The sequence below is a fragment of the Macaca mulatta genome, chromosome 11 (genome assembly GCF_049350105.2).
Source record: "Macaca mulatta isolate MMU2019108-1 chromosome 11, T2T-MMU8v2.0, whole genome shotgun sequence".
Classification (NCBI taxonomy): Eukaryota; Metazoa; Chordata; class Mammalia; order Primates; family Cercopithecidae; genus Macaca; species Macaca mulatta.
Window position 1 is genome coordinate 1362532 of NC_133416.1, and position 27488 is coordinate 1390019.

Below are 27488 nucleotides of genomic sequence, written 5' to 3' on the forward strand. Positions count from 1 at the left end.
GAGGCAGGAGAATCACTTGAACCCAGGAGGTGGAGGTTGCAATGAGCCAAGATTGTGCCACTGCACTTCAAACTAGGGGATGGAGCGAGACTTCTCTCAAAACAAAAAAAACAAAAACAAAAATTTAATTAAAAATAAAAGCAGGCCAGGGGTGTGCTCACACCTGTAATCCCAGCACTTTGGGAGGTGGAGGCGGGTGGATCACGAGGTCAAGAGTTCGAGACCAGACTGGCCAATATGGTGAAACCCTGTCTCTACTAAAAATAAAAAACAATTAGCCAGGCGTGGTGGCGGGCCCCTGTAGTCCCACCTACTTGGGAGGCTGAGGCAGGAGAATCGCTTGAACCGGAGGCGGAGGTTGAAGTGAGCTGAGATTGCACCATTGCACTCCAGCCTGGATGACAGAGCGAGACTCCTTCTCAATAAACACATAAATAAAGCAAATCTTTCTTTTTGCTAAGGCTCCATTTCCACCACCATGAAATGGAGGCTCTCTCTGCAGCGACCTTCATCTGCAGGAGCCTGCTCACACGAGAGAACGGCTGCCGCCAGTGATTCTCTCCCCGTCGTGCACTGGGCTCTGGTGCTGTGTGTCCTGGGCTCTGGGGCTCCGGGCTCCCCTGCTGCACGCTCTTAACCCTTAGCGTGAGCAGATGGTAGAACTGCCCGTGCCAAGAGGGTCCACACCAACTTCTGGAATAAACAAGGCCAAAGGGAAAGAGTAGGTTTGCCGGGGACAATCTCACACCAGGAAGCCCCATAATTCAACAGCGGCGCCCAGGATTTCAGCGTCAGTTCTGTGCTCATCAGGTAGGCAATGGCTGGAGGAAGGCAATGGTTGGAGGAAGGCAATGGCTGGAGGAAGGCAATGGCTGGAGGAAGGCAATGGTTGGAGGAAGGCAATGGCTGGAGGAAGGCAATGGTTGGAGGAAGGCAATGGCTGGAGGAAGGCAATGGCTGGAGGAAGGCAATGGTTGGAGGAAGGGAATGGCTGGAGGGAGATGTGAAGCCTGGGCTGAGCACAGGCACGGCCACACTGTGTAGCACCCTGGCCTGCTCCGCAGATGAGTCAGCAGCGTCGATTAAGCACCCACTGTGTGCAATGCCCTGAACTCTGTGCTGAGATGATAGCTCTGTTTGCTTTCCAGCCAATCAGCAAATATGTATTGAGCATCTGTCTATTTGGGGCAAGTCAGAGTACAGAGGGCATGGCTCAGAAAGGAAGAGCTCAGACGGAGTTTGTGATTGATTACAGGAACAGGTGCCAAGTGAGAGATACGACGGGTGGAAGAGCAGGAGAGCCTCCATCCGGGGTGTGGAGGAGGTTCTGTGGATCTCAGGGCCATCTCAGCTGGCTCCAGACAGACAAGAAGCCTCCTTCAGGGTGTTCTTCTGGTAATCACTGAAGCTCTGCCTAATAGAGGAGACTGGTAACAGGTTTCCAAATGAGTATTAATGTAATTCACAACAATTTGCATGGCCCAGTAAAAATGAACATATGGGGCCCCTCCTTCAAACTGATAAGAGTGAGCCTCAGGAATGAAGTCTAAAACAGGGGAAAAAAAAAAAAAGATTCAGAATTTCAAGATGGCAAAAGCAGAGCATTAGACCAAATGCAGGACGCTTCTCAGCACAGGGCCCTCCGAAGCAGGCCCTGGGAAGCCAGCCCAGCCTGCCTGGAGGAGCAGGAGATAAGGATTTGGGATTTCTGGTTATCAAGAGGATCGCAGGCCTTGGGAAAGCCAGTGACCACTTCATTGTTTCCATCCTGGATCAAAGGTCGGCCTCCAGGTGAGATGGCCCAGCCAGATCTGGCTCGGTCCTTAGCCCTTCCCTCTGGTGTCTCACGTGATGGTGTCAACAAGGCCAGAGGCTGCTGGCTCTTCTCTCAAAAGCCAGGGCCAGGGAACAGCACAAAATGTAAACGCCAAAGCCTTCACTGGTGGAACGGGTGCGAACTGCTTCTCCCTGGGCAGCGCACACCCACTCAAAGGCCTTCACTGGTGGAACGGGTGCGAACTGCTTCTCCCTGGGCAGCGCACACCCACTCAAAGGCCTTCACTGGTGGAAGGGGTGGGAACTGCTTCTCCCTGGGCAGCGCACACCCACTCAAAGGCCTTCACTGGTGGAAGGGGTGGGAACTGCTTCTCCCTGGGCAGCGCACACCCACTCAAAGGCCTTCACTGGTGGAACGGATGCGAACTGCTTCTCCCTGGGCAGCGCACACCCACGCAAAGGCCTTCACTGGTGGAAGGGGTGGGAACTGCTTCTCCCTGGGCAGCGCACACCCACTCAAAGGCATCCAACCTCAAAGTGCACAAGCTCCCATCCGCCGACAGGGCATGCGTTTCAGCCCTGTGTCCGACCTTCCCGTCTTATAAGTCAGGACACAGAACCATCGGGGCAAGGATCTCTCCAAGGCAAGAGAACTGGGCAGTGCTGAAACTGGACAAAGGCTTCTGTGGCTCCCACCAGGGTCCTCTCCCCAGCAGCCAGGTGCCCTCCCGTGCCCTCTGACTGGATGGTAGGGACCCAGGTGTGCCGACGCCTCTGCAGTGGCCTTCGCCTTCGTGGCCCTGCTCACGTGAGAATCACTGCCGCCCACGGGGGACGCCACTCACGGGGCTCTGGTGTCGTGGACGGAGCTGAAGTTTGGGTGGAAGAGCTCACTGTCCCCGCTGCAGGCCTTTAACCCTTAGTGTGAGGAGACGGCAGAAGCCCTGCCCGTGCCAAGAGGGGTTCATACCAACATCTGGGATGAACAAGGCCAACGGGAACGAGTAGGTTCCCCAAGCGCAGTTTCTCTTCCTGCTACTGAACACCTGTGGGAGGAGGAGACTCAGCCCTTCCTGAGGAGCGTCTCTGCCGAGGTTCAACAGTAATGGACTAGAGTCCGGACCTGGGTCAACAAAAAGACTAGGGGAGCAGGAGGCAAGAGCCAGCTTACCAGGACGGGCTGCAAACGGGGAGGTCTGGATCCAGGGTGAGGCTGCCCCTCCAGAGGAAGCAGGCCCAGGAGCCCCTGGGAACGCAGACAGGCTGAACCCACAGCACAGTCCCCATGGCAGGAGCAACTCCCAGTCGAGCGGCGGCAGAAAGAGCCCCCAGGTGTCCACGGTTTGTTGTGCGGGACAGAATGTCTGCACTTGCCTCTCACAGAATCTGCACAGCTGCCTAACGACAGAAGCTGAGGCTGCATTGTAAGGATATGCAAAGGGAGCCCCAGAGGAATGAAGTCCCTTTTAGGGCTCTTAGGCTCTCTGACCAGAGAAGTTCTAGAGCTGGGACGGGAGCTGGGCTTTCCTAGTCTTGGTCTGATGCTGGTGGTCTGGCCTCTGACCACTGTCCATCTCACCCTGCCCAGCGCTGGGACATTCTTCCCTGTCCCGGGGCCTCTGTGCGGGTGGGGGGCGGGGCTGGCCAGGGATCCCACACATCACAGGCAGGTCACCAGGATTTGTAGAGCGGATTGAACGCCCCATCCCCCGTGTTTGAAATGCCCTCTGGGCCCCTCCTGCTATCCACCCAGGAAGCTCTTCCTTCCACTAAGCTGGTTATTTCCACCACAGGGCCTTGAGGACACCTCCCACCTGTCACTATCTGTCCTCTCACTGGACGGTGAACTCCATCAGGGTAGGAGCCGTAGCGTGAGGCTGGCACTTACTGACAACTAGCAGTTGTTTTATCCATGAAGGGAGGGGATGACCTAGCAGGCTACACTTTAGACATGAAACGACAGCCACCACAGTCCCCAGACCTGTATGTCATCCTTCCACTATGTACACTTAGATAGGTTTCCCCTTAAAAAAAATCCCCAGGATGTGAAAAGCCAAATCAATTTACAAGACGGCAAAATGGCGGAAGGAAGGGAAGGAAGGGAAGGGAGGGAAGGAAAGGAGGAGGAGCTGTGTTGCAAATGGACTCCCCGCAGTCTCCTTCAAATAGTTCCCTTTGTGAATATCTTTCTAATCTTAGAATGAGGAAAACCTTTATAAGCATGACATCAAATCCGGAAGCCATAAAGGATCCATACATTTGACTGCATAAAATTAAAATTAGTTGAATGCAAAATAATAATAGCGTATCCCCTTATAGCGCTTATTTCATGTCAAACCCTGCACAGAACACTTTACATATCTGAAGTCATGTCATTCTCGTGACAATCCCATAGAATAAGTACTGTCCTTATCTGAGGGACTCTGAGGTTAAGTAACTGGGCTAAGGTCATTCAGCTAGTACGTCATGGACAAAACCAGGGTGACCAAGTAGCCTGCCTTCAGAGCGTGTGCTCCAGCCACTCCCTCGACCGCCACACACCACACAAAATCAGGAGACAAAGACAAACAGGGGAAACACTGCTGCACAGAGCACAAAGGACTGATTTTCCTGAAGTCTGTGGAGGCCTTAAAAGTGAGCCAACAGAAAAAGAGAGTACAAACAAGCAAGCCCCTGAAGAAATATCACAAATGTGTATAAGACATATGCGTAGCCTACACGATTGGTGAAGATTCAAGAGACTGATAACACTCAGTGTTGGTGAAGACGTGGCTAAAAAGCACTTTCACAGACTTGGTAGAAATGCAAATTACTACCAAATGTACCAAAATTGTTACAATCATTTTTTTGGAGGACAATTTGACAATTATCTCTTAAAATTTAAAATAGTCTTACCTAGTAAGTCCACTTCTAGGAGCCTCCCCCAGAATAAGTCTCCCACAGAAAATGCTCTCCAAAGCTCAAAAAGACAAGCTATTCAACGCATCATTATCGACAATGTCAAAACCTGGGAATGAGCCAAACTGTAATCGATGGCGTGTGGGCTAAATAAACTGGCCTACACCCACACAATTAAATACTACGTACGTCTTTGAAAAGAGACAGGTGTTCTTGTTCGATCAGTAAAAAACAATGAACAAAATGAAACAAAAAAAAAGAATGAGGTAGATCCCCCTGTACAGATACAGAAAATATCTAAAATGTATTTCGTGGGGAGTGAGTCGGTAAGAACATGATATGATTCTATATTGGTAAAAACGAAACAAAATATTCAGAGGATCTGCTTTATATTTCTATGCATTAGCATAAGCATAGGAAACAAACGTGGGAGGAATTTATATCACACTAAGGACTTTCCCTTTCTTTCTAGGTTATATGTTTTCCCAATTGTAGGTCTTTTTCTCATGGGAGTTTGGTTTCAGTAAAAATCAGGAAACCTGCTAGACAAATCCTAAAAGAGCTGTAATCCTTCCAACTCTAATTTTGCACAACTAAGACATCATCCTTTTATAATCAGGAAAAATATAATAATGATGAAATTAAATATACGAGAAATAGCAAAAAACTACCCTTCCCTGTTTACTTCTTTGTTCTACAAGCATGTGCTGGGTATGCGCCTGAGTCCTAGGCACTGATGTCTCAGGCTGGGCACGCGGAGACAAATCCATATGGCGCCTGCTCTCAAGAAACTTCTGGAAGGGGGGAAACAGATGGTAAGTTTGGGGGAGGATTGTCTCCTGGGCTCAGTTTTCCTCCGTGGGATGAGGTGGATGGGCTGCTGTGGCGGCCGTCTCAGAGAGGGCGGGGGCTCACTGTCAGGACCCAAGGGGCCCTCGGGTACGGGTAGAAGGCAGAGGTGGAGCGGTGAGGGGCAGCGGATCAGGCTGGGGCTGGTGAGGGACTTAGGCTTTGCCCTGAGGGTGGCAGGGAGCAATAGGAAGGTTTTCCTCAGCTAGAGGCATCCTTAGAGCAGCACTTTATTTCTGATTTTTGTTATTTTTTGTAGAGACGGTATCTTGCTATGTTGCACAGGCTGGTCTCGAACTCCTGGTCTCCAACAAGTGGCCTCAGCTTTGCAATGTGCTGCAGCAGCATTTTAGCAGGAACATGATGGAAGCAGCTCCAAGGAGGGGCTGGAGCGGAGAGCCATGCGCAGGGAGCCCTGCTGGGGGTCTGCAGCACAGCCTGGGCAGTGGGTATAAAAATGGGACTGCCCCAAGACAGGGTGAGGAAATAGAACTGGCAGGGCTGGGTGAGTGATTCGACGCTGAGGGTGTGGGAAAGGGAGGGGTGGAGGACGACACCCTGGGCTTCTGGCCGGTGGCAACATTGTGCCTTCACAGTCTGAAAACGTACCCTCAGCGTTGCAGCCCTAGTAGGACTCAGTTGATGAACAACTTTCCAGGAATGTGGCTCTTGTGTAAAAGGGGCACCTCGGTAATCTGCACAGACACAGTTGCCTGGTGTGGATTACAGCAGGCTGCCCAGCCACTGCCCAGGGCACTCGGAAGCCTGTCAAGGGCATAGTCCTTTGAGGCTGATGCTTACTGCTGATCGGAGCCCAGGACACCACCACTTACTGTCAAGGTTATAGGGACGTAGCAGAGAAAAGAAGTTCAGTGAGAGCGGTGCCTCTTTTCAAAACGGTGTGACAGTCCCTAGGTTCTCCGGCTCCTGTTTCTGGATTCAGTGTTGTTAGGGCCTCTCACCTTCACGTGGTTTGTGTGAACCAACCGTCAGGGCGGTTTAGGTACTACAGCGTGTTGGGTCCTCAGCAGGGTTCAAGCAGCCGGTGCCAGGCCTAGATCTTACAACTCCTGGCAGTATCTCCCCTCACCTTCTGCTTGCTGACAGCACTTAGCTGGGCAGAAATAGCCCTGCCACTCATGCCCACATCAACAACCTGGGGCTGTGCGCTCTCCTGATGCAAGGTCCTTTCTCCTAGTCATGACTACCACCACCTGCTGCCGAGGCCTGAGTGCTGACTCGCCTGCTATGTTGGTCCGAGGGTTGGGGGCAATTCTGAGAGCAGAAGCCCTCCGGATGGGCAGTGCTAGAGGAGTTCCATAGAGCTGGTCTTAAAACCAGAGGCCTTTTGACTGAGCTCTGGGTCCCTGGAGGGACAGTGTCTGCTGTGAACAGATGTCACGGAGGGAGCAGTGCAGTGTCACCAGTCTGGCTTCTCTCCCCAGGTCCCTTGGGCACGTCTTATCTTATCGTGCAGCTGGGCTGGGGGTGCTGCCAGGCTTTGTGGGAGTTGGCTGCGAGGGCCAAGGGTGTTTCTTCAGAGATATTTCCCAGGTTCTGGGCCTCATTTGCACAGGAAAACCTTCTGAAAGAGCGAAGTGGCCAGTGGCAGGTATGGTATGTGACTTAACTAGTCAATTTTGAGCAAACAGAGGGCCCCCCGGCATTTTTTCCAGGTCACCCCCTTGCCCCTCCTGCTCTGCTCATCCTTCCAACTGTTCCTTTAGCCTGAAGGCCTGGAGCCCCAGCCACCAGGCTGTAGCCAAATGCATATCTTGTTTGCATTCTTGGTGAACTTTCCATTAATCGGTGACAGATGAAAAATGGGAACTTTGAAGTCGAATGGGGTCAAGTCTGGCTTTTCTACCTGCTAGCTAGGTGACCTCGGACAAGTTAAGTTGTCTGAGCCATTGTGTCCCCAAGTGCAAAATGGGGTAAAAGATAGTTCCTACCTCGCTGGGTCGCTGGGACAACCGTAGGAAACGTTATTTAAAATAGTTTGGTGTGTGCTAGATAACACGAGGGAGTTATCATTGCTGGAGGGGTCCAGAGTGGACCCATCATGGTACATTCTTGTGAATATCCAACAAAAAGGTGTTGAACAAAAGAAGAAGGATATTGGACACAGATTATGAAGAAACAGAATAACTAGCTTCTCTGGCCGGGCACAGTGGCTCACTCCTGTAATCCCAGCACTTTGGGAAGTCGAGGCGGGGGGATCACGTGAGGTCAGGAGTTCAAGACCAGCCTGGCCAACATGGTGAAACCCTGTCTCTACCGAAAATACAAAATTAACTGGGTGAGGTGGCGCATGCCTGCAATCCCAGCTACTTGGGAGACTGAGGTAGGAGAATCGCTTGAACCCAGGAGGTGGAGGTTGCAGTGAGCCAAGATCATGCCATTGCACTCCAGCCTGGGCATCAAGAGCGAAACTCCATCTCAAAAAAGATAATAATAATATTCAACTATGGATTATTTGGTTAGTTGTAAGAACCAGAGCATACTAAGGAATGTAGTCCAAGTTCAAGCTCTGTTCAGGGATAAATACTGTCATTATAAAAAATAGTGAAAATAAGCAAACTGAAATTCGTCTCAGAAAAGTTATGAAAAGAACAATTAAACACACCTTAGGAAAATAGCAAAGAAGAACAAAATTAAGATAATTACAGAAATTTGTGAGTTACAAGGATATCAGTAGATTGAGTAAACAAAACTATGGAATGGATTTTTTTTTAAAGAAAAGTAAAATAAATCCTTTCCCTAAAAATGCAATCAAGAAAAAAAAAAAAAAACAGGGAAAAAAATGGACAAAAGTAGAGTTGATACAGATGTTATAAATATAGTAGGAAAGATGATATTTTTAATGGAAAAAAATCCAGAAATCTATGTTAAATATAGGAACCATTCTCAATGTATTAGGTTTACTGCCATACTGACTTGGTGTAATGACTATATTGTTTATTTGGTAAAATATTAAGGCACAATTACTAAGAACTCTTAGGGGCAGAAAAGAATAAGAAGGCAAGAATTTCCCTGCGATACGTCAACATTTACTACCCAGTCAACTTTGAAACAGATCTTAAAACCCAATGAGTGTTAAAGAAGCATCACAGGCAGGGCGCAGTGGCTCATGAAGCTTACAGCTTCATCACAGCTTCCCAGCACTGTGGGAAGCTGAGGTAGGAGGATCGCTTAAGCCCAGGAGTTTGAGACTAGCCTGGGCAATAGGGCAAAACCCTGTCTCAACAAAAAGTAAAATTGGCCAGGCGTGGTGGTGCACACCTGCAGTCCTAGCTACTCAAGAGGCTGAGGTGGGAGGAGCGCTTGAGCCCAGGAGGCTGAGGCTGCAGTGAACCGTGATTGTGCCACTGCCTCCAGCCTAGATGACAGAGTGAGACCCTGTCTCAAAAAGAAGGAGGAGCAGAAGGAGGAGGAGGAAGAGGACAAGGAGAAGGAGGAGGAGGAGGAAGTGGAAGCATAAGAGGAAGAAAAAAGAAGGAGGAGGAGGAGGAGGAGGAAGAAGAAGAAGAAAGAAGAAGAAGAAGGAGAAAGAAGAAAGAAGAAGAAGAAGAATCACAAACTTATCAGGGAAGGGGGCAAATTAGTTATCAAATAAATTTCAAATAGCTTAAATAAAAGTAAAAAAGAAACAATAGAGGGAAACTTCCTCAACTTCATAAAGAATGTCTACAAAAAAACCTATAGCTAACATCATACTTAATGGTGAGAAACTAAGAGCTTTAACACTAAGACGGGGAACAAGGCAAGATCTCCCCTCTCACCACTTCCTTTCAACATCATACGGGAACTCCTAGCTCATGCAATAAGATGAGGAAAAAATGTATACAGATTGGGAAGAAAGAAACAAAATTGTCTTTGTTCACAGATGACAAGATTGTCTATGTAGAAAATCTAAAATAATACAGAAAATCTAAAATAATAAAGAAAATCCCTGAAACTAATAAGCAATTATTACAAGGTTGCAGGATACAAGGTTAATATACAAAAGTCAATTGTTTTCCTATATATCATCAATGAATAAGTGGAATCTGAAATTAAAAACACAATGCCATTTACATTAGTGCTCAAAAAATCAACTACTCATGTACTCCATAAATAGGTACAGATATTATATATCAATAAAAATGAACTACTTACATATAAATCTAACAAAATATTTATAAGATCTATATGAGGAAAACTACAAAACTCTGATGAAAGAAATCAAAGAACTGGGCTGGGTGCTGCGGTTCACAACTATAATTCCAACACTTTGGGAGGCCAAGGTAGGTGGATCACTTGAGTCCAGGAGTTCATGACCGCCCTGGGCAACATAGCAAGATCCTGTCTCAATTTAAAAAAAAAAAAATAAAAACAAAAACAAAGAAGAAAAAGAAAGAAAGAAAACAACGGAATAAATAGAAAGATATTCCATGTTCATGAATAGAAAGACTCAATACTGTCAAGACATCACTTCTTCCTAACTTGATCTACAGATTCAGTGCAATCCCAATCAAAATCCCAGCACGTTATTTTGTAGATATCAACAAACCAATTCTAAAGTTTACACGGAGGCAAAAGATGCAGAATAGTCAACTCAATATTAAAGGAAAAACATAAAGTCAGAGGACTGACACTCCCCAACTTTAAGACTTACTTAATACAAAGCTACAGTAATCAACACAGTGTGATATTATCAAAAGGGTAGACAAGTAGATCAATGGAGCAGAATATAGAGTCCAGAAATAGACCCACATAGAGTCAACTGACCTTTGACAAAAGAGCAAAGATAACAAAATAGAGCAAAGATACTCTTTCCAACTAACTGTGCTGCAATAACTGGACATCCACACGCAAAAAGAAAAAAAAGAGAATCTGGACACAGACCTGCGCTCTTCACAAAAGTTACCTCAAAATGAATCATAGACCTACATGTAAAACGCAAAGCTATAAAATTCCAAGACAGTAACAGGAGAAAATCTAGATGACATAACATAACATAGGATAGGATGACATAGGATTTCCATCCTAGGTTGTTACGTCATGACAATGACTTTTTATATACAACACTAAATGCACAATTCATGAAAGAAATAACTGATAAACTGGACTTTATTAAATCAAAAGCCTCTGCTCAGTAAAAGACAATGTCAAGAGAATCAGAAGATAAGCCACAGACTGGGAGAAAATATTTGCAAAAAATACTGGCCAGGCGTGGTGGCTCACACCTGTAATCCCAGCACTTTGGGAGGCCAAGGCAGGTGGATCACCCAAGGTCGGGAGTTCGAGAGCAGCCTTGGTCAACATGGAGAAACCCTGTCTCTACTAAAAATACAAAATTAGCCAGGCGAGGTGGTGCACACCTGTAATCCCAGCTACACGGGAGGCTGAGGCAGGAGAATCGCTTGAACCCGGGAGGCAGAGGTTGCGGTGAGCCGAGATTGTGCCACTGCACTCCAGCCTCGGGGACAAGAGCAAGACTCCGTCTCGGGAAAACAAAACAAAACAAAACTTCTGATAAAGGACAGTTATCTAAAATATGTAAATTCTTAAACTTTTAAAATTCAACAATCAGAATATGAACCTGATTTGAAAAAATGGGCCAAAGACCTCTTCACAGACACCTCATCAATGAAGACGTAAAATGGCAAGTAAGTATATAAAAAGATGTCCACATGATATGTCATCAGGAAAGTGCATATTAAAACAACAATTTGATGAGAATGGCCAAAATCCAGAACACCGACGATACCAAATGCTGACAAGGATGTGGAATGACATCCTTGTTCATTGCTGGTGGGAATGCAAAATGCTACAGCCACTTTGGAACACAGTTTGGCAATTTCTTTCAAAATTCAACATACTCTTCCACACGATCCAGCAACCACGCTCCTTGGGATTTTCCCAAATGAACTGAAAACTTATGTTCACACAAAAATCTGCACATGGATGTTTATGGAAGCTTTATACATAATTGCCAAAACTTGGAAGCCACCAAAATGAAAATACTCTGTAGAATAGCATGACGGTGGAAACATGCCGTTATGCGTTTGTCCAAAACTGTAGAATGCACAACATACCAGGAGTGAACTCTAACGTAAACTATAGATGTTGCGTGGTAATGATGTGTCGATGCAGCCACATTAGCTGCAACAAATGGACCCCTCTGCTGGGGACATTGATAATGGGGGCGGCTGTGCATATGTAGGGACAGGAGGCATATGGGGGTCTCTCTACCTTCCTCCTAATTTTGCTGTGAGTTTTGCTGTGAATCTAAAACTACTCTAAAAAAAACAAAGTTTAAAAAGAAAGAAACAAACAATAAAACCAAAGACAAGAGAGTGACTCAATGGAGAAAAATTTTCCAAATATAAAAAAGTGGCAAGCTGGGTGCGGTAGCTCACACCTATAATGCCAGCACTTTGGGAGGTTGAAGCAGGGGCATCCCTGGAGGCCAGGAGTTGGAGACTGGCCTGGGGAACATGGCAAAATCCTGTCTCTACCAAAAATACAAAACATTAGCCGGGCGTGATGGCGTGTGCCTGTAGTCCCAGCTACGGGAGGCTGAGGTGGGAGGATCACTTGAGCCCAGGAAGTCAAGGTTGCAGTGAACTGTTATTGTACCACTGCACTCCAGACTGGACGATGAGAGTGAGACCCCGTCTCAAAAAACAAAAACAAAAAGGCAGAATTCACAGTGGAAAAGATTAATGAACATAAAAAAAAGTTAAACTTCTGTCACATGAAAAACTTTTTAAAAGTCATGTCACAACTATTACAAATTTATACCCTAAACCGAATAACACACCTATTAAGTACAATTATGATCCCAGTTTTCTAAAATAAAACAAAATGCCTTTATATACAAAGGGGAAAAATAGAAGGCGAGACACTAAGTGGTCAGCGGTTGTAGGTTGTGGGTTTCTGGGTGATGTCTGGTTCCGCCATCTGTGTGACCTTGTGCAAGTCAGTTCACCTTTCTGTGCCTCAGTTTCCTCACGTGTAGCATGAAAATGATAACGGTACCTTCCTGACAGGGTGGCTCTGAGCACGACATGGGTTAACGCACGTAAAGTACTTATAAGAGTGTGTGGTACTCAATAAATCTTAGTGTAGCTATTATTATAAGTTTCTTATAGACGGGCTTGTGAGATTTCCACTGTTTGCCCAGGATACTAAGGGTTGTACTAAGAGCATGGGGACATAGGAGAACATAGTCTGACATGGACAGACTTAAAGATTATAAGGAACACACAAGTGAAAATAGATCAGACAAATCAAAGAATAAAGGCAGCACATATTATTCATGTGACATAAAACCAAGGAGCTGTTCCTTGTATATGACGAATTGAAGAAGTCTTGAAGACATTGTACCTTGAGGCAAAGTAAAGCCAAGTGAAATTTCTACTTCTCTTGCCATTGGCCAAGAACATTTCATGGAGGAGATAGAATCTTAGAAGCCGAAGAGGCGAATGTATTAGTGGGAGTTACCACTAACAATGAACACCAAGAAGTGTCGCGGGAGGCTGCACCTTTGCAGGACAACCAACTCTGCATTAAAGGTGTGGAGGGTCTGGGGCATTGTTGCTTTCGGGGAATGCCGGGCTATTAAAGGCCAGGGGGGCCAGAGGCCTTTGCCTTGTTGAAGCCCTTTAGTATAATGCCGGACCCTTCTGGTATAAAGGACCATTTATTATCTCTAGTAGGATTTTTCTTTGTAACTCTGGGCTCATTTGTGTAGGTAGGAGGTCCCCTGAGGAGAAAGCTTGTTCTCTCATATATAAACATAAGCATCTGCGGATAAGTTTCCTCTAAGGAGATGAGCTTGTTAACAGGTGGGAAAGGGAAGAGCTGTTCACACACACATCGTGTATAATCTTTGTGTGTGTGTGTGTGTGTATAGATATGTACAGACAGCACTTTGCCAACACCCTGTTTCTGGTATGTGCGAGGATGTTTCCATGCTTGGCTCCTTCACAGGTGTTTTCACTCACTTCCCCAGGGGCTAAGTGCGGATCTACTTTGAGCAGGTAGCTGTGTCCACAGCTCCGTTCCGCCTCCACCCTCCTCCTTGCCCTTCCTCTGCCCAGAGGGAGGAAACTGGCAGTGGATTCCAGAGAGGACTGGAGAGGGCTGCCCGAGCTTGCCCATCTTACCAGACAGGGCTATGTCTAAGGTGTGAGTGCTGTGGACCTGGCCACAGGCCACTTTCGAAGGAGCTCACCCATGACTCAGCTTGGGCTGTGAGAAATGAGGAGAAAGGGAGGGAGACATTTAAAACACGGTCGTCAACTGAACCTAATTAGAGTCATTTGAGGTACACCTGATAGACATCAAACTGTTCATAGCAATTATCTTTGGCCGATAGAATTAAGGAAAATTTAAAATCCTGTTTATTATTATTTTCTACAACATTTTAGTTTTAACTTTTTTTTTGAGACAGGGTCTTTGTTTGTCACCCAGGCTGCAGTACAGTGGCACAGTCACGGTTCACTGCAGCCTCGACTTCCCGGGCTCTAGCCATCCTCCCACCTCAGCTTCCCAAGTACCTGGGAACACAGGTGTGCACCACCACACCTGGCTAATTTTCACATTTTTGGTAAAGACGGAGTTTCACCATGTTGGCCAGGCTGGTCTCCAACTCCTGGGCTCCAGTGATCCACCCACCTTGGCTTCCCAAAGTGCTGGGATTACAGGCATGAGCCACCATGCCTGGCCTACAATGCTTGTATTTTTGTTACAAGGATTTATTTCTTGTACCAGCCGAAAAAGAGAGAAATACTGAAATAAATAAAGCACAAATTTAGAAAGTATTCCAGGCCAATATGGTGAAACCCCATCTCTATTAAAAATACCAAAAAACTAGCCAGGTGTGGTGGCGGGCACCTGTAATCTCAGCTACTCAGCCGGGCCTGAGGCAGGAGAATCACTCGAACCCGGGAGGCGGAGGTTGCAGTGAGCCGAGATTGCACCACTGCACTCCAGCCTGGGGGACACGAGCGAGACTCCATCTCAAAAAAAAAAAAAAAAAAAAAAGTATTCCTCCCCCCGCTCCAGTTAATTTGTTAGTGGATAAGAAATGAGAATAACAAAGCTAAATCTTAGACATTTAGTGGGGGTCATAGCCCCCGAGAAAAGGGGAGTGTCCTAGCTACAGTGCAAACCATCACGCATTGGGCAGCGGAGCCGTGTGAGACTTCATGGCATGATCTCTGCAAACGTCCTGCAAGGGGGGGTTAGCCCCCCCATTTACTGGCGAGAAAACAACTCAGAGAGGTTAAGAGACTTATTGGGATACCACGCATGTTGATGGCCTCATTGGGATTTGAACCCTGACTTGCCTCAGTAGAGCTGGGAGATCAGGACCACTCGGTCCCAGCAAGTCTGGAAGTGTGGGGGCCCTTCCAGCCCCACCATTGACTTGGCCTACCGCCTCTCCTCCTCAGCTTGGTCAGACCTGCACCCCAGCATGCCCAGGGGGGCCCACATTCCTCCCCGAGATGCCCCCACTGACTCACCATGGCGCCAGTGTTCACATTGTCCGTCTCTGGGCACAGGAGCAGCCGTGCTCTCAGGATAGCTCTGATACCAAGGTTTGCGCAGTTCTGGCCCAGTCCACCTCCTTCTGCCCGGCTGCCAGGGTCCTGATACTCAGCCCTCCCCTGCCTGGTTTCTGAGTCTGAGGAATGTGCCCAGAAGCAAATTGGCACTGAGATTCACATTTCCTCCTTTACTCCTTCCGAACGCCCGAGCCACTGGGGGGTCTTGGCTACCTCCAAGCTTCGATTCCTCAGGCCTGAATTTCTCAGCGATCTTGGGAGGTCCTTGCAGCTGGGTCCTTCTGGGAGACATGCAGTGAAGGTGATCAAGGCTATGAGGGGAAAAGGTGGTCAAGATAATGAGGGAAATGGAGCTAGAGGCTTTACAAAAATGGGTGGAGGCCAGGTGTAGTGGCTTAGGCCTGTAATCCCAGCACTTTGGGAGGCCAAGGTGGGCAGATTGCCTGAGCTCAGGAGATCGAGACCAGCCTGGGCAACACGGTGAAACCCCATCTCTACTAAAATACAAAAAAAGTTAGCCGGGCATGGGTGATGCAGGCCTGTAGTCCCAGCTACTCAGGAGGCTGAGGCGGGAGAATCACTTGAACCCGAGGGGTGGAGGTTGTAGTAAGCTGAGATCATGCCACTGCACTCCAGCCTGGGCAACAGAGGGAGACTCCATCTCAAAAAACAAAGAAAGAATAAAACAAAATTAAATTAAAAATGGGTGGAGTGGAGAAACAGTTTGAAATTAGATGGAAGGCAAGGTGAGTGGCAAATTTTTTTGGGTGTGTGTGTGTGTGTGTGTGTGTGTGTGTGTGTGTTTTGAGATAGTCTCCCTCTGCTGCCCAGGCTGGAGTGCATGGCGTGATCATAGCTCACTGCAGCGCTGACCTCCCGAGCTCAGGCAATCCTCCCACCTCGGCCTCCCACAGTGCTGGGATTACAAGCATGAGCCACCATGCCTGGCCCAGAATTGTTGTAAATTTCTTTTTTTCTATTTGTTAGGGTTGTTCTAGTATTTACATAATTTTTAAAAATCAATCTTAAGGTTTCAAAGGGTGAAAACGAGATATGTAGAAATTTATCTGAACTCTCAGTAGTTAAAACACTCCCAATTCCTTTGGTAGGGAGATCTCTGTCCGTCCTTTGAAAGGTAGGTCCACCTTGACCAGAAGACTTATTATTTAGCTCTCTCCTCCCTGTGATTTGCTCTCTGCTGCATTTGCAGAATCTGGCAGAGAAGCCAGCGTATTGAGAATGCTCAGTATTTGTTGAATAAATGCATGAACTGGGTTTGCATCCTCATTTAGAATGCATGGAACTAAGTAGGTGCTTTTTGTATTATTTACCATGAATTTAAAAATATATCTTTTTAAACATTAACTTAAAAAAAAAAACCAAATAGCCAGGTGCAGTGGCTTATGCCTGTAATCCTAGCGCTTTGGGAGGCCGAGGTGGGCAGATCACTTGAGACCAGGAGTTCATTCTAGACCAGCCTGGCCAACATGGCGAAACCCCATCTCTACTAAAAATACAAAAAAAAAAAAATCATCTGGGTGTGGTGGCAGGTGCCTGTAATCTCAGCTACTTGGGAGGCCGAGGCAGGAGAATCACTTGAACCTGGGAGGCGGAGGTTGCAGGGAGCCAAGATCACGCCAGGGTTGCAGTGAGCCAAGATCAGCGTGAGCAATAGAGTGCAATTCTGTGTCAAAAAAATAAATAAATGAAATAAAATGATCTCCGTGGGAATAAGGGAGTAGAGTCTGACCCAGTTTATTTATCTGTCTGACTTGATAAACACCGTTGTAAGGTACTGACATCCCCAGATGAAGCCAGTAGCAGTCCCTTAATTATAACCATTCAATTAAGAACAGATGTGTCACTTCAGATGTGATGTCCTATCTGGTTTTGATTGAGGAGCCCATGCATACGGTACGCTGGAGGCCTCCACACTCAGCAGTGATGACACTGGGGAACTGCAGTCAGACCTGGAGGGTTGACCAGAAACTCCACCAGAGCAGCTTTACTGAGCCATAATTCACACGCCACACAGTTCACCTATTTAAACCGTACCGTTCAGTGGCTTTTAGTACTCACAGAGTTGTGCAAGCATCATCACAATCAATTCTAGAACATTTTCATCATCCCCAAAAGAAACCCAGTGCCCATCCCTGCCTTCTCCCCAGCCCCCGCCTCGGCAACCACCAACCTACTTTCTGTCTGTATAGATTCGGGAGAGCTCCTATCAGTGGGATCACATACTATGTGGTCCTTTGTGATGTTCATTTAGCGTAATGTTTTCAAAGTTCATGCTGTAGCATGTTTCAGTACTCCGTTTCTTTTTATCACTGAATAAATATTTCCTTGGATATACATTTTGCTTACAGGAATCTGAGTTGTTTCCGTTTTTTTACTTTTATAAATAATGCTGCTCTGCACATTCATTCGTCGTGTGAATGGATATACCTAGGAGTGGAGTTAATTGCTGGGTCATACAGCACCTCTGCGATCGGCTTTTTGAGGAACTGCCAGACTGTTTTCCAAAGTGGCGGCATCATTTTGCATTCCAGCCAGTAACGTAGGAGATTCCAGTTGCTCCACATCCTTACCACTACTTGTTATTATCTGGTTTCTTAAAATAACAGTCTCCTAATAAGCATCAAGTGCTGTCTCATTGTGGGTTTTGTTTTGTTTTTTGAGACGGGGTCTCACTCTGTTGCCCAGACTGGAGTGCAGTGGTGCAATCATGGCTCACTGAAGCCTGGACCTCCTGGGCTCAAGTGATCCTCCCACCTCAACCCCTTGACTAGTTAGAGCTACAGGCACATGCCACCACGCCCAGCTAATTTTTAATTTTTTTGTAGAGATGAGATCTCACTGTGTCACCCAGGCTGGTCTTGAACAACTGGGCTCAAGTAATCCTTCTGCCTCCACCTCCCAAAGTGCTAGGATTTCAGGCACAAGCCACCACACTGGGCCTTATTGCGGTTTTGAGTTTATATTTTCTTGCTGGCTGATGATGTTCAACATCTTTTCATGTGCTTATTGGCCATTTGTGTATTTTCTTTGGAAAAATGTTTATTCAGTTCATTTGCCCATTTTAAAATGTGATTATTTGTCTTTTTATTATAAAGTTGTAAGAGTGCTTTATGTATTCTGTATACAAGTCCCTTATAAGATACATGATTTGTAAATATTTCTCCCATTATCTGGATTCTCTTTTCACTTCCTTGATGGTGTCATTTGAAACACAAAATTTTTTAATATTCATGAAGCCCAATTTATTTTTCCTTTGTTACTGTGCTTTTGGTGTCATAGCTAAGAAGGCTTTGCTGCATGAAGGTTTACTTATATTTTCCTCTAAGAATTTTAGATTTTAGCTTTTACGTTTAAGTCTGTGATCCATTTTGAATTAATTTTTGCACATGGTATGAGGTAGGAGTCCAACTTTATTCTTTTCCATGTGGACATCCAGTTGTTCTGGCACCACTTGTTGAAAAGACTATTCTTTTTTTTTTTTTTTCAGACTTTTTTTTTTTTTGAGACGGAGTGTCACTCTGTCACCCAGGCTGGAGTGTAGTGGTGTGATCTCGGCTCACTGCAACCTCTGCCTCCCAGGTTCAAGCAATCCTCCTGCCTCAGCCCCCTGAGTAGCTGGGACTATAGGCATGCGCCACCACACCTGGCTAATTTTTGTATTTTTCATAGAGACGAGGTTTTGCCATCTCGGCCAGTCTGGTCTTGAACTCCTGACCTCAGGTGATCTGCCTGCCTCAGCCTCCCAAAGTGCTGGGACTCCAGGCATGAGTCACTACGCCCGGCCAAAAAGACTTCTTTCCCCCACTGAATCGTCACAGATTTGATCTATACGTCTGTCCTTACACCAGCATCACACTGTCTTGATTACTGTAGCTTCATAGTAAGTTTTCCAGTTGGGAAATGTGAGTTCCGCAGCCTTCTTTTTCAAGATCATTTGAGCCATTCTGGGTTCCTTGAAATTCCGTACAGTTTTAGGATCAGCTCTGCAAAGTCTGCTGGGGTTTTGATGGGAACTGCGTTAAATCTGTGGACCAACTTGGGAAGTATTGCTATTTTAACAATAGTAAAGGGATTTTTTAAAGTATAAGCTGCGAGGACAAAAAAGACTGGAAGAGGAAATAAGTAGAACAAGGAATAGTAAATGAATGTCTTGGCCGAGCAATAGAGGCCACAGCCTGGCTGGGCGCGGTGGCTCACACCTGTAACCCCAGCACTTTGGGAGGCTGAGGTGGGTGGATCACTTGAGGTCAGGAGTTTGAGACCAGCCTGGCCAACATGGTGAAACCCCGTCTCTACTAAAAATACAAAAATTAGCCGGGTGTGGTGGTGGGCACCTGTAATCCCAGCTACTCAGGAGGCTGAGGCACAAAAATCACTTGAACCTGGGAGGCGGAGGTTGCAGTGAGCTGAGATGGCTCCATTGCACTCCAGCCTGGGCGATAGAGTAAGACTCAGTGTCAACAACAACAGCAGCAAAAAAAGCCACAGCCTGATGCTTGCGGGAGGGAACCAACAGGATATGAGGAATCCAGGAAGGCACTGGAGGTGGAGACACAGGTGCAAGGGAGGTAGGAGCGAGGTATAGACCTGAGATGGAGGACAGGCTGAAAAGTCTATTTACAGAGCAGTTCGACCCTCACGATTCCTTCACCACCTCCTCAAAGCCTGTTGACAGACCCTCCCCAAGGCAAGGGACCAGAGGTTTGTTATTTTCCAGAGCAGTGCTCTTGCAGTGTGGTCCAGGAACTGGTTTAGGTCCACAAACTGTTACTAGCGCCAGTAAGTACAGGAAGCAAGAATATGTGTTTAGGATTTTCACAGAAATCTGACATTGCCTCAGCACTCAGGTGTGTGATCAGTGGGTTCTCCTCACTGAAGCATACAGGCCAGTTTGGATGTCTGAACTCCCAGAGCGAGACACGTACCGTGTGAAATGTGGACTACTCATGCACGGCAAGACCATGTACATGTCCCTGAGAGAACTGAAGTTTGAAAACTGCTCCTTCCCCATAGGCAGTCTGCTCTAGAGGCTCAGCTGTGTGTAATGGGGAGAGGGCCGAGGCACCTGCTGAAAATCTGCATTCAGAACACTGGGTGGGATACTCAGCTGTCCTCCCACTTTCATTCCCGAAACCTGGCAGCTGGGCTTATACCCTCCCCCAACACCTATCCCCAGGCAGAAGGTCCAGACGATGACTATCAGCAAAGACTACCTTGGGGCTGGGAATAGTGGATGTGCCTGTAGTCCCAGCTATTTGGGAGGCTGAGGCTGGAGGATTGCTTGAGCCCAGGAGTTCAAAGCTGCAGTGAGCTATGACTGCACCACTGCACTCCAGCCAGAGAGACAGAGCAAGACAAAAATAAAAAATGAAAAAGATGACATAACCTAGAGAGACGACATTAAAACACTGACATCTGGAGTCCACTCAGCACAGGAGCTATAACACCCACTCTACCTTTCCGCAGTGAAGCTCCCCAGCGGACGAGCCCTCCCCAGGCACGTAAAGCTTAACATCACCTTGAAGATGAGGGGTTTTGGGTTTGTTTTTTGAATGGGTTTTATATTAATACGGTTCAGAACTCAAAAGATTCAACAGGTGAAATGAAAAGGTGCACTCTGTCCTTCACAACTTAGTTCCCCTTCCAGTAAGCTTTTTGGTGCCTCACTCTTTAATATACACAGAAAGCCTACACGAAAGATGGAGACCAAAATAAAGAAATGAGAGGAGCGAGAGAGAGAATGTAGGGAGCAGAAGAAAAGTGCAAAAAGGGAAAAGAATAATAATATCTCCGGAGAAAAAAGAGAAGCTATTCCATCAATGAAATAATAATTGGGTCCTATTTTAGTTTATTTATTATTTTTAAAAATTATTAATAGAGATGGGGGCTTGCTACGTTGCCCAGGCTTGTCTAGAACTCCTGGCCTCAAGCAATCTGCCTGTCTAAGCTTCCCAAAGTGCTGGGATTACAGGCATGAGCCACCTTGCCCAGCCAATGTTCTATTTCAAAAAAGAATATTCAGAGATCAAAGAAAAGATAACTCTCGGAAACTAAAAATATGAAATTAAAAATATAAAAATTGAAAATTCAACTTAGGCTAGAAAAACGTTTATAAAATCTCATAGCAAGTAAAACAAAAAGATAAAGAGATAAAAAATTAGATACAAAAGACAAAATTAAAGGATCACATCGAAGATCCAATGTCCTAACACTGAGAGTTCAAGATGGGTTGAACGAAGAAAAGAGAAAGGATAAAATTATTAAATAAACAATTCAGATTTTTTTTCTAGAGCAGAAAGCATCAATTTAGGGGTCTAAAGGACTCATCAAGTTTCCTGTATAATGAATGAGGAACAACTCACCCCAAGCCACATCATTGTCAACTTTTGGAACTGGAGGTCAGAGAGAATCTAAGAACTTCCAGACATGAGCTCCAGAGGACAGAGGAGTGAAATGGCCCTGGCTGTCACAGCAGCCACACTAGAAGCTGCAATTCTATACTCAACCCACTAGCAACTGAGGGAAGACGGTTTAGGTAAGTTAGTTCACAACAGTTTTCCTTCCTTTCCTCACTTTCTTAGGGAGTCACTGGAAGATGTGCGCCCCCAAAATCAAGGAAGAAGACACGGAACCCACAGGACTGTGGGCCAAGTTGCTTTGGCACTAAGCAGAACAGAGGGGAAAGGAAGAAAGAGTGGAGCAAAGGAAGGGAGGGAGAGGGGACGACACTTTGAATTGAGTGCATGGAGAAAGCAGTTGGGAAACCAAGAGGCTCCTCCTGGCATTTGAATCCCTGGCCCCAACTCTTCCTGAGGCCCAGCTGCAATCCTGTCCTTTGGCTTTGTGAGACACCAGATACCCTTGTAATAAATTCCGCTTCTTGCTTAACGAGTTCGCATTGCATTTCAGTCACTTGCAACCAAAAATTTTCTCCTGATATGTTGCTACTCAGGGTATTAAAACCTGGGTGCTTGTTGGAAATGCAGAACCTCAGGCCTCCCCCAGATCTACTCAACCAGCATCTGCATTTTAGCAGGATTCCCAGGTGACGTACAGGCACATCCAAGTCTGAGACGCACTGTCCTGATAGATCCACCCTGCAAGGTTGGGTAATGAGCATATTAGGGATAATAGGTAAAATGTTTGACTACGTAGTAGGCATTCTGTAAGGGATGACGAGGAGGAGGATGACTGGAGTAGAAATACTTTGGAATTACGATCTCAAAAAGAGTTCCTGGGACCATGGCAAATGGTGGCTTTGCACCAGATTACAAAAACAAGCACACAACCGAAAAGACAGAAAGCGCGATATCCCAAGAAACAGGTTCAGCTCTGCTCCGGGAGCCTGTCGGGTGACTCAGCCCAGGTGTTGACATAGGAAAGCCATTAAGAAAGCCCTTCTCAGGTGTGGCCACTGGGCTGTGAGTGAGTGATTGACAGTCAGCTCCGGTATGATGCTTGGCTGGGGGAGTGCTGAGCTAATGCCGCCTTTCTCAGCAGAGCAGGCACTCTGCCCCAGCACTCAGGAAGTAGGTCAGGAGGAGATATCCTGCGTGAGCAGCTCCAAATTGCTTTTTCAGGCAAAAACCTGTGGCCCATAGGACTGGGGGTAGAAGGGGAATGGGGATGAGAGGAGGCTGGGGGCCTGCTGCGGGGTGGAGATAGGAAATCACATCCTCATTCTTGGCAGGAGCCCCTGTCACATAGTTTTCCTGGCTCCAGTCCTAGGGCAGTCAGCCACCGTCTTTGTGCCGGGGGTTCCGTTGACTTTCCAATGCAAGCAAATTTGAATGGAAACTGGGGCTTAACAGGAAATGTGCTTGTAGGAGCGGGTGTCCCTTCTGGGCCCTCGGTGTGCTGTGGATGGATGGAGGATGAGTATCCAAGGTCTGGATCTTCCCTAGGAGCTAGCAGTCATTGTTTGCCAATTGTCCACCAATTGCATGGCGCTGTACTCAACCCTTAAGAGTCTTTACCAAGCACACCCGCCCTCCAAGAATTTATATGCTAGAGTCCCCGGTCCTTTAGACTGTCTTTAGGAATCTTATCCTATTCAGCAACAACAAACTCTACCATCATCCAACAGCTGTCCTTGTGAAGGCTGACCACAGTCGTCAACTCTGCAGCCACCACTACCGCAATAAAAGCCAAACGTTCCCCTTGAATAATAGCAAACACTTAATAATGTGCTTACAACCTGTCTGGCACTTTTCTAAGTACATATTTTAATTCATCTGATTCTCACAGCGACTTCATGAGGTCAAATACAATTGCAGTCCTCACTTTACAGATGAGAAAACTGAGACATAAATGAAGCATTACATGAGATGACACAACTAGCAAATGGCAGAACTGGGAGCGAAACCCAGGCGATCTGGCTCCAGAGCTCCTGACTTTTAGCTACAGTACCCAAGCCGTGGCACGGTGGCAGCTTGGTGGACAGGGTGTCAGCAACAGTCCTCTTGCTAGCTAATCCCATCGCCGCCCTCACTAGCTAGCTGACTTCAGCTAACTATGAATAACTCAGCAATGCGGTGAGGTGCAAGAGCTGAGGCGTCAGAGGAAAAGATGTGGGTTCTACGTCCTGATGCTGCCACCGGGAAAAGAAGGACACTGATGCTGACTGAATGCAGAGTACGTATCAGGTCCAGGTTTAATCTTCCCGGCTAGCCTGTGTGACCTTAGGCAAGTCACTGTCCCTCCCTGGGTCTCTGTTTTCTAACATGGAAAGCAGACCAGGTGCTTTCTGGGTTATTGTTTAATTCAATCTGGGCAACACTCGCTCAGGGAAGAACGACCGCAGGTGCACAGTGCTCCACCGGGTGCCCAAGCAGCCACAGAGATGAGCAAAACGCAGAGCTGGCCTCTGCAAGGCCCACGGCCCAATTCTCTTTTCCATTTTGTACATCCTTGTGAGCTGAGCAAGGCATTATCATCCCTTTTTTTAAAACAATAGAGGAAAATGCCAGGCGCGGTGGCTCACGCCTGTAATCCCAGCACTTTGGGAGGCCGAGGCGGGCGGATCACAAGGTCAGGAGATCGAGACCATCCTGGCTAACACGGTGAAACCCTGTCTCTACTAAAAATACAAAAAATTAGCCGGGCGCAGTGGTGGGCACCTGTAGTCCCAGCTACTCAGGGAGGCTGAGGCAGGAGAATGGCGTAAACCCGGGAGGCAAAGCTTGCAGTGAGCCAAGATCGTGCCACTGCACTCCAGCCTGGGCGACAAAGCAAGACTCTATCTCAAAAAAAAAAAAAAAAAAAAAAAAATAGGAGAAAACAACAACAATAGGGGAATTGTCCCAGCTACTCAGGAGGCTCAGGCAGGAGGATTGTTTGAGCCTAGGAAGTCTAGGCTGCAGTGAGTCATGATGGCACCACTGCACTCCAGCCTGGGCGACAGAGTGGCAAGACTCTGTCTTAAAAAAAAAAAAAAAAAAATGAAGGGGAGAGATAACGTTTGACCATGGAAGGTCACACATTTTAGTTGTAGCCAGAGTGTGATCCCAAGTTGACTCCGAGTCGGGGCCTCTTTGTGCTCCCAGCTGTCCTACTAGCCTACTTCATCTTGGCAACACTGGGGCCAAAAGCTGCAAAGAACATTTTGAGCTCTAACTTTGCAGAGTCGTTTCCAACCTTCTGCCTTCCACATCCTGACAAGTGCACATGCACACACATTGCCGGACACCCAGCAGACACAGAATCAATGCTTTTGCATGAGTGAGAATCAGCCCCTCTGGCAGCCCTCCTCACCTGCCCAGTCCCCAGTGCCCAGCACCCAGTGTTGATCTGGTGAAGGTACCGAGGGCAGAGGCACACTTACCATATACATCATGACTCAGATCCCATTTGCTGACTTGGAACTGAAGCCTCTTGCCCCACCAAGCAATTACTGGAGAACAGGAAGTCTCAACGGAAAATGAGGTCAGCCTGGTGGCTGAGAGGAAGAGGGTCAGCGAGCACAGCCTGCTGCCCCCGTGGGTCCCCACAGCAGCCAGCCCAGGGCCCTGCATGCAGCAGATGCCCACCACAGCTTCACTAGTGGGTTAGCTGCTCTGAGTAACTCTGTTCAGCCCAGCCACAGGAGGGGGTTACCAGGCAGGGACTTAATATGCGGCTCTAGAATCTGAAGGAGACAACTTCAACTCACCCTTGTTTAGCAGAACTGGGCTATGACAAGGACAATCACAGCACTGGAAATCTATTCTATTCTTTTTTTTTTTTTTTTTGAGACAGAGTTTCGTTCTTGTTGCCCAGGCTGGAGTGCAATCGCGCGATCTCGGCTCACTGCAACCTCTGTCCCCCGGGTTCAAGTGATTCTCCTGCCTCAGCCTCCCGAGTAGCTGGGATTACTGGCACCCGCCACCACACCCGGCTAATTTTTTGTCTTTTTAGTAGAGACAGGGTTTCACCATGTTGGCCAGGCTGGTCTCAAACTCCTGAACTCAGGTGATCCACCTGCCTTGACCTCCCAAAATGCTGGGATTACGGGCGTGAGCCACTGCACCCGGCCTGGAAATCTATTCTTTAAATAACTGTGTTACCAAATTCACTTCTGCAATCTGTCCCAAGAACTTCCTTCTCTGTGCCCTAAGTTACGATAGAGGAAGAGGCACATCATCCCCAGGTCTTCCTTTCTTTTTTTTTTTTTTGTTTTTTGAGAAGGAGTCTTGCTCTGTCACCCAGGCTGGGGTGCAGTGGCATGATCTCAGCTCATTGCAACCTCCGCCTCCTGGGTTCAAACAATTCTCCTGCTTCAGCCTTCTGCATAGCTCAGATTACAAGTGTGCGCCACCACACCCAGCTAATTTTTGTATTTTTAGTAGAGACGGGCTTTCACCATGTTGGCCAGGCTGGTCTCGAACTCCTGACCTCAGTGATCTGCCTGTCTCAGCCTCTCAAAGTGCTGGGATTACAGGCATGAGCCATTGCGCCCGGCTCCCAGGCCCTTCCTGAAGTGGCATAAAAATAAAAACGGATTTTAGAAATCATTTAGTCTAAACTCCTCCTGGTCACACCTTTGGAAGCATTTCCGTGTAGACATTCTTCCCATGCCCACCATACCTCTCTCTTGGCAATAAATAACCTGCTCCCAAGGCTAGAAGTCAGAAGAGACAAAAACTTTCGGAGTTTCCAGGAGGCGAGGCCATTATTACTTGTTGTAGGAGGTTGCCCCCCAATATCTATTTGACCATCTTGCGGGATAGTAGAATTTTTGACTGGACGCTTGACCACTTAGCTAAAGTCAGCACTTCCAATCTCTCTTGCAGCAAGGCTGTATGACCAAGGTCTGGCTAATGAGAACTTAGCAAGAAGAACTGTGCCCCTAAACGGAAGGCACATGTCTCCTCTATCCCCTCCCTCCCTCTTTCCCAGGCTGGAATGTGGAGATTGTGGTGAGCATCTTCAATCATGCGTAAAAGGTACATATCCCAGGAGCAGAGCAACAAGCTGGAAGGAGCCTGGGTCCCAAACACTGTGGAGCTGCTGTATTATCTCTGGACTGTCTGCACGCAGACGATTACACACAGGGGAGAGATAAACTTCCATTTGGTCTAAGCTGTTAGTATTTAGAGTCTGGTGTCAGTCAAACCTGCATCCTAACACAACACTCTGTGGGGTGTCAAGTCAGTCGCAACCTCCCGTTCTCCGAGATACCCCCGATTCCACGGACCTAGGAGGTGGCCTAGTGACGTTATATCCAGTCCAGGGATATCTGGCTCAGGCTGCGTAGAGTAGGGGCAGGAGCCCTGTCCAAGCAGAGACAATCAGATTTTCCCTTCCATTAATCTGGAACCGAGATTCACTGTTGCTATTCAACCCCTACGGAGTACATGAATCAAGATGCACCAGGAGAAGCAGAAATGAGAGGCCAGGCAGCCCTAGAGAAGCAGAGGGAAGGAACTGTCTAGGTTGGTGGGGCTCGAGGTTCTGGCCCAGGCACTTGGATGACCTCCCGGATCTCCCTGCCGTGTGGTTCTTGGGAGAGATCCTGACACTTTATGATAAACTCCCTCTTCTGGTCTCAGATGCTTCAGGTTCCTTTCTATCACCTGTAACCCAAAGTACCTGAGTCTCTTCTGATCCTTGTAAAGATCTGTGTATCCTCCGAAGCCAGGGGACCCATGCGTCTGCAGCACACCCTTGGCACACCAGGACCTCTCTGTCACTGCAATCGTAGAAGGTCCTGAGGTGAACTAGGTGGACTGGCAGAATGATCGCCTGAAGGCCTGGTTGGTAAATCAATCCATGGGTCTTCCAAGGGATGCTAAACAGGCCTCACGGAAGCACAGAATCAGGGTGAAAGGGACAAAAGGCATCAGGCAAGGTGTGACCAGAAAGGGTTAGTGACATGTCCAAAGCATGCAATTCAGTGGCAGAGTT

The 27488-nt window shown here is 47.2% G+C and overlaps 1 protein-coding gene and 1 non-coding gene across 7 annotated transcripts in view; both read right to left on the reverse strand.

Annotated features, from left to right (window-relative positions):
• The window catches only part of NINJ2 (ninjurin 2), a 97943-nt gene that overhangs the window by 19729 nt on the left and 50726 nt on the right, over nt 1-27488 (reverse strand). Inside the window, exons 1-2 of one of the 6 annotated variants that reach the window (XM_028829079.2) lie at nt 24928-24998; nt 15042-15394 (exon numbers count right to left, since the gene is read on the reverse strand). The exons of 4 other annotated variants lie outside the window; for them this stretch is intronic. In XM_028829079.2, the coding sequence (XP_028684912.2) occupies nt 15042-15044 (3 nt within the window). In that variant the 5' untranslated portion in view covers nt 15045-15394; nt 24928-24998. Of the gene's footprint in view, nt 1-15041; nt 15395-24927; nt 24999-27488 lie in introns of those variants that run through there. One more of the 6 variants, XM_015150713.3, reaches the window with a different exon arrangement.
• Nucleotides 5188-5247, reverse strand: LOC114671169 (U7 small nuclear RNA). The gene has a single exon (XR_003721058.1). It is a non-coding gene; the product is annotated as a U7 small nuclear RNA (small nuclear RNA).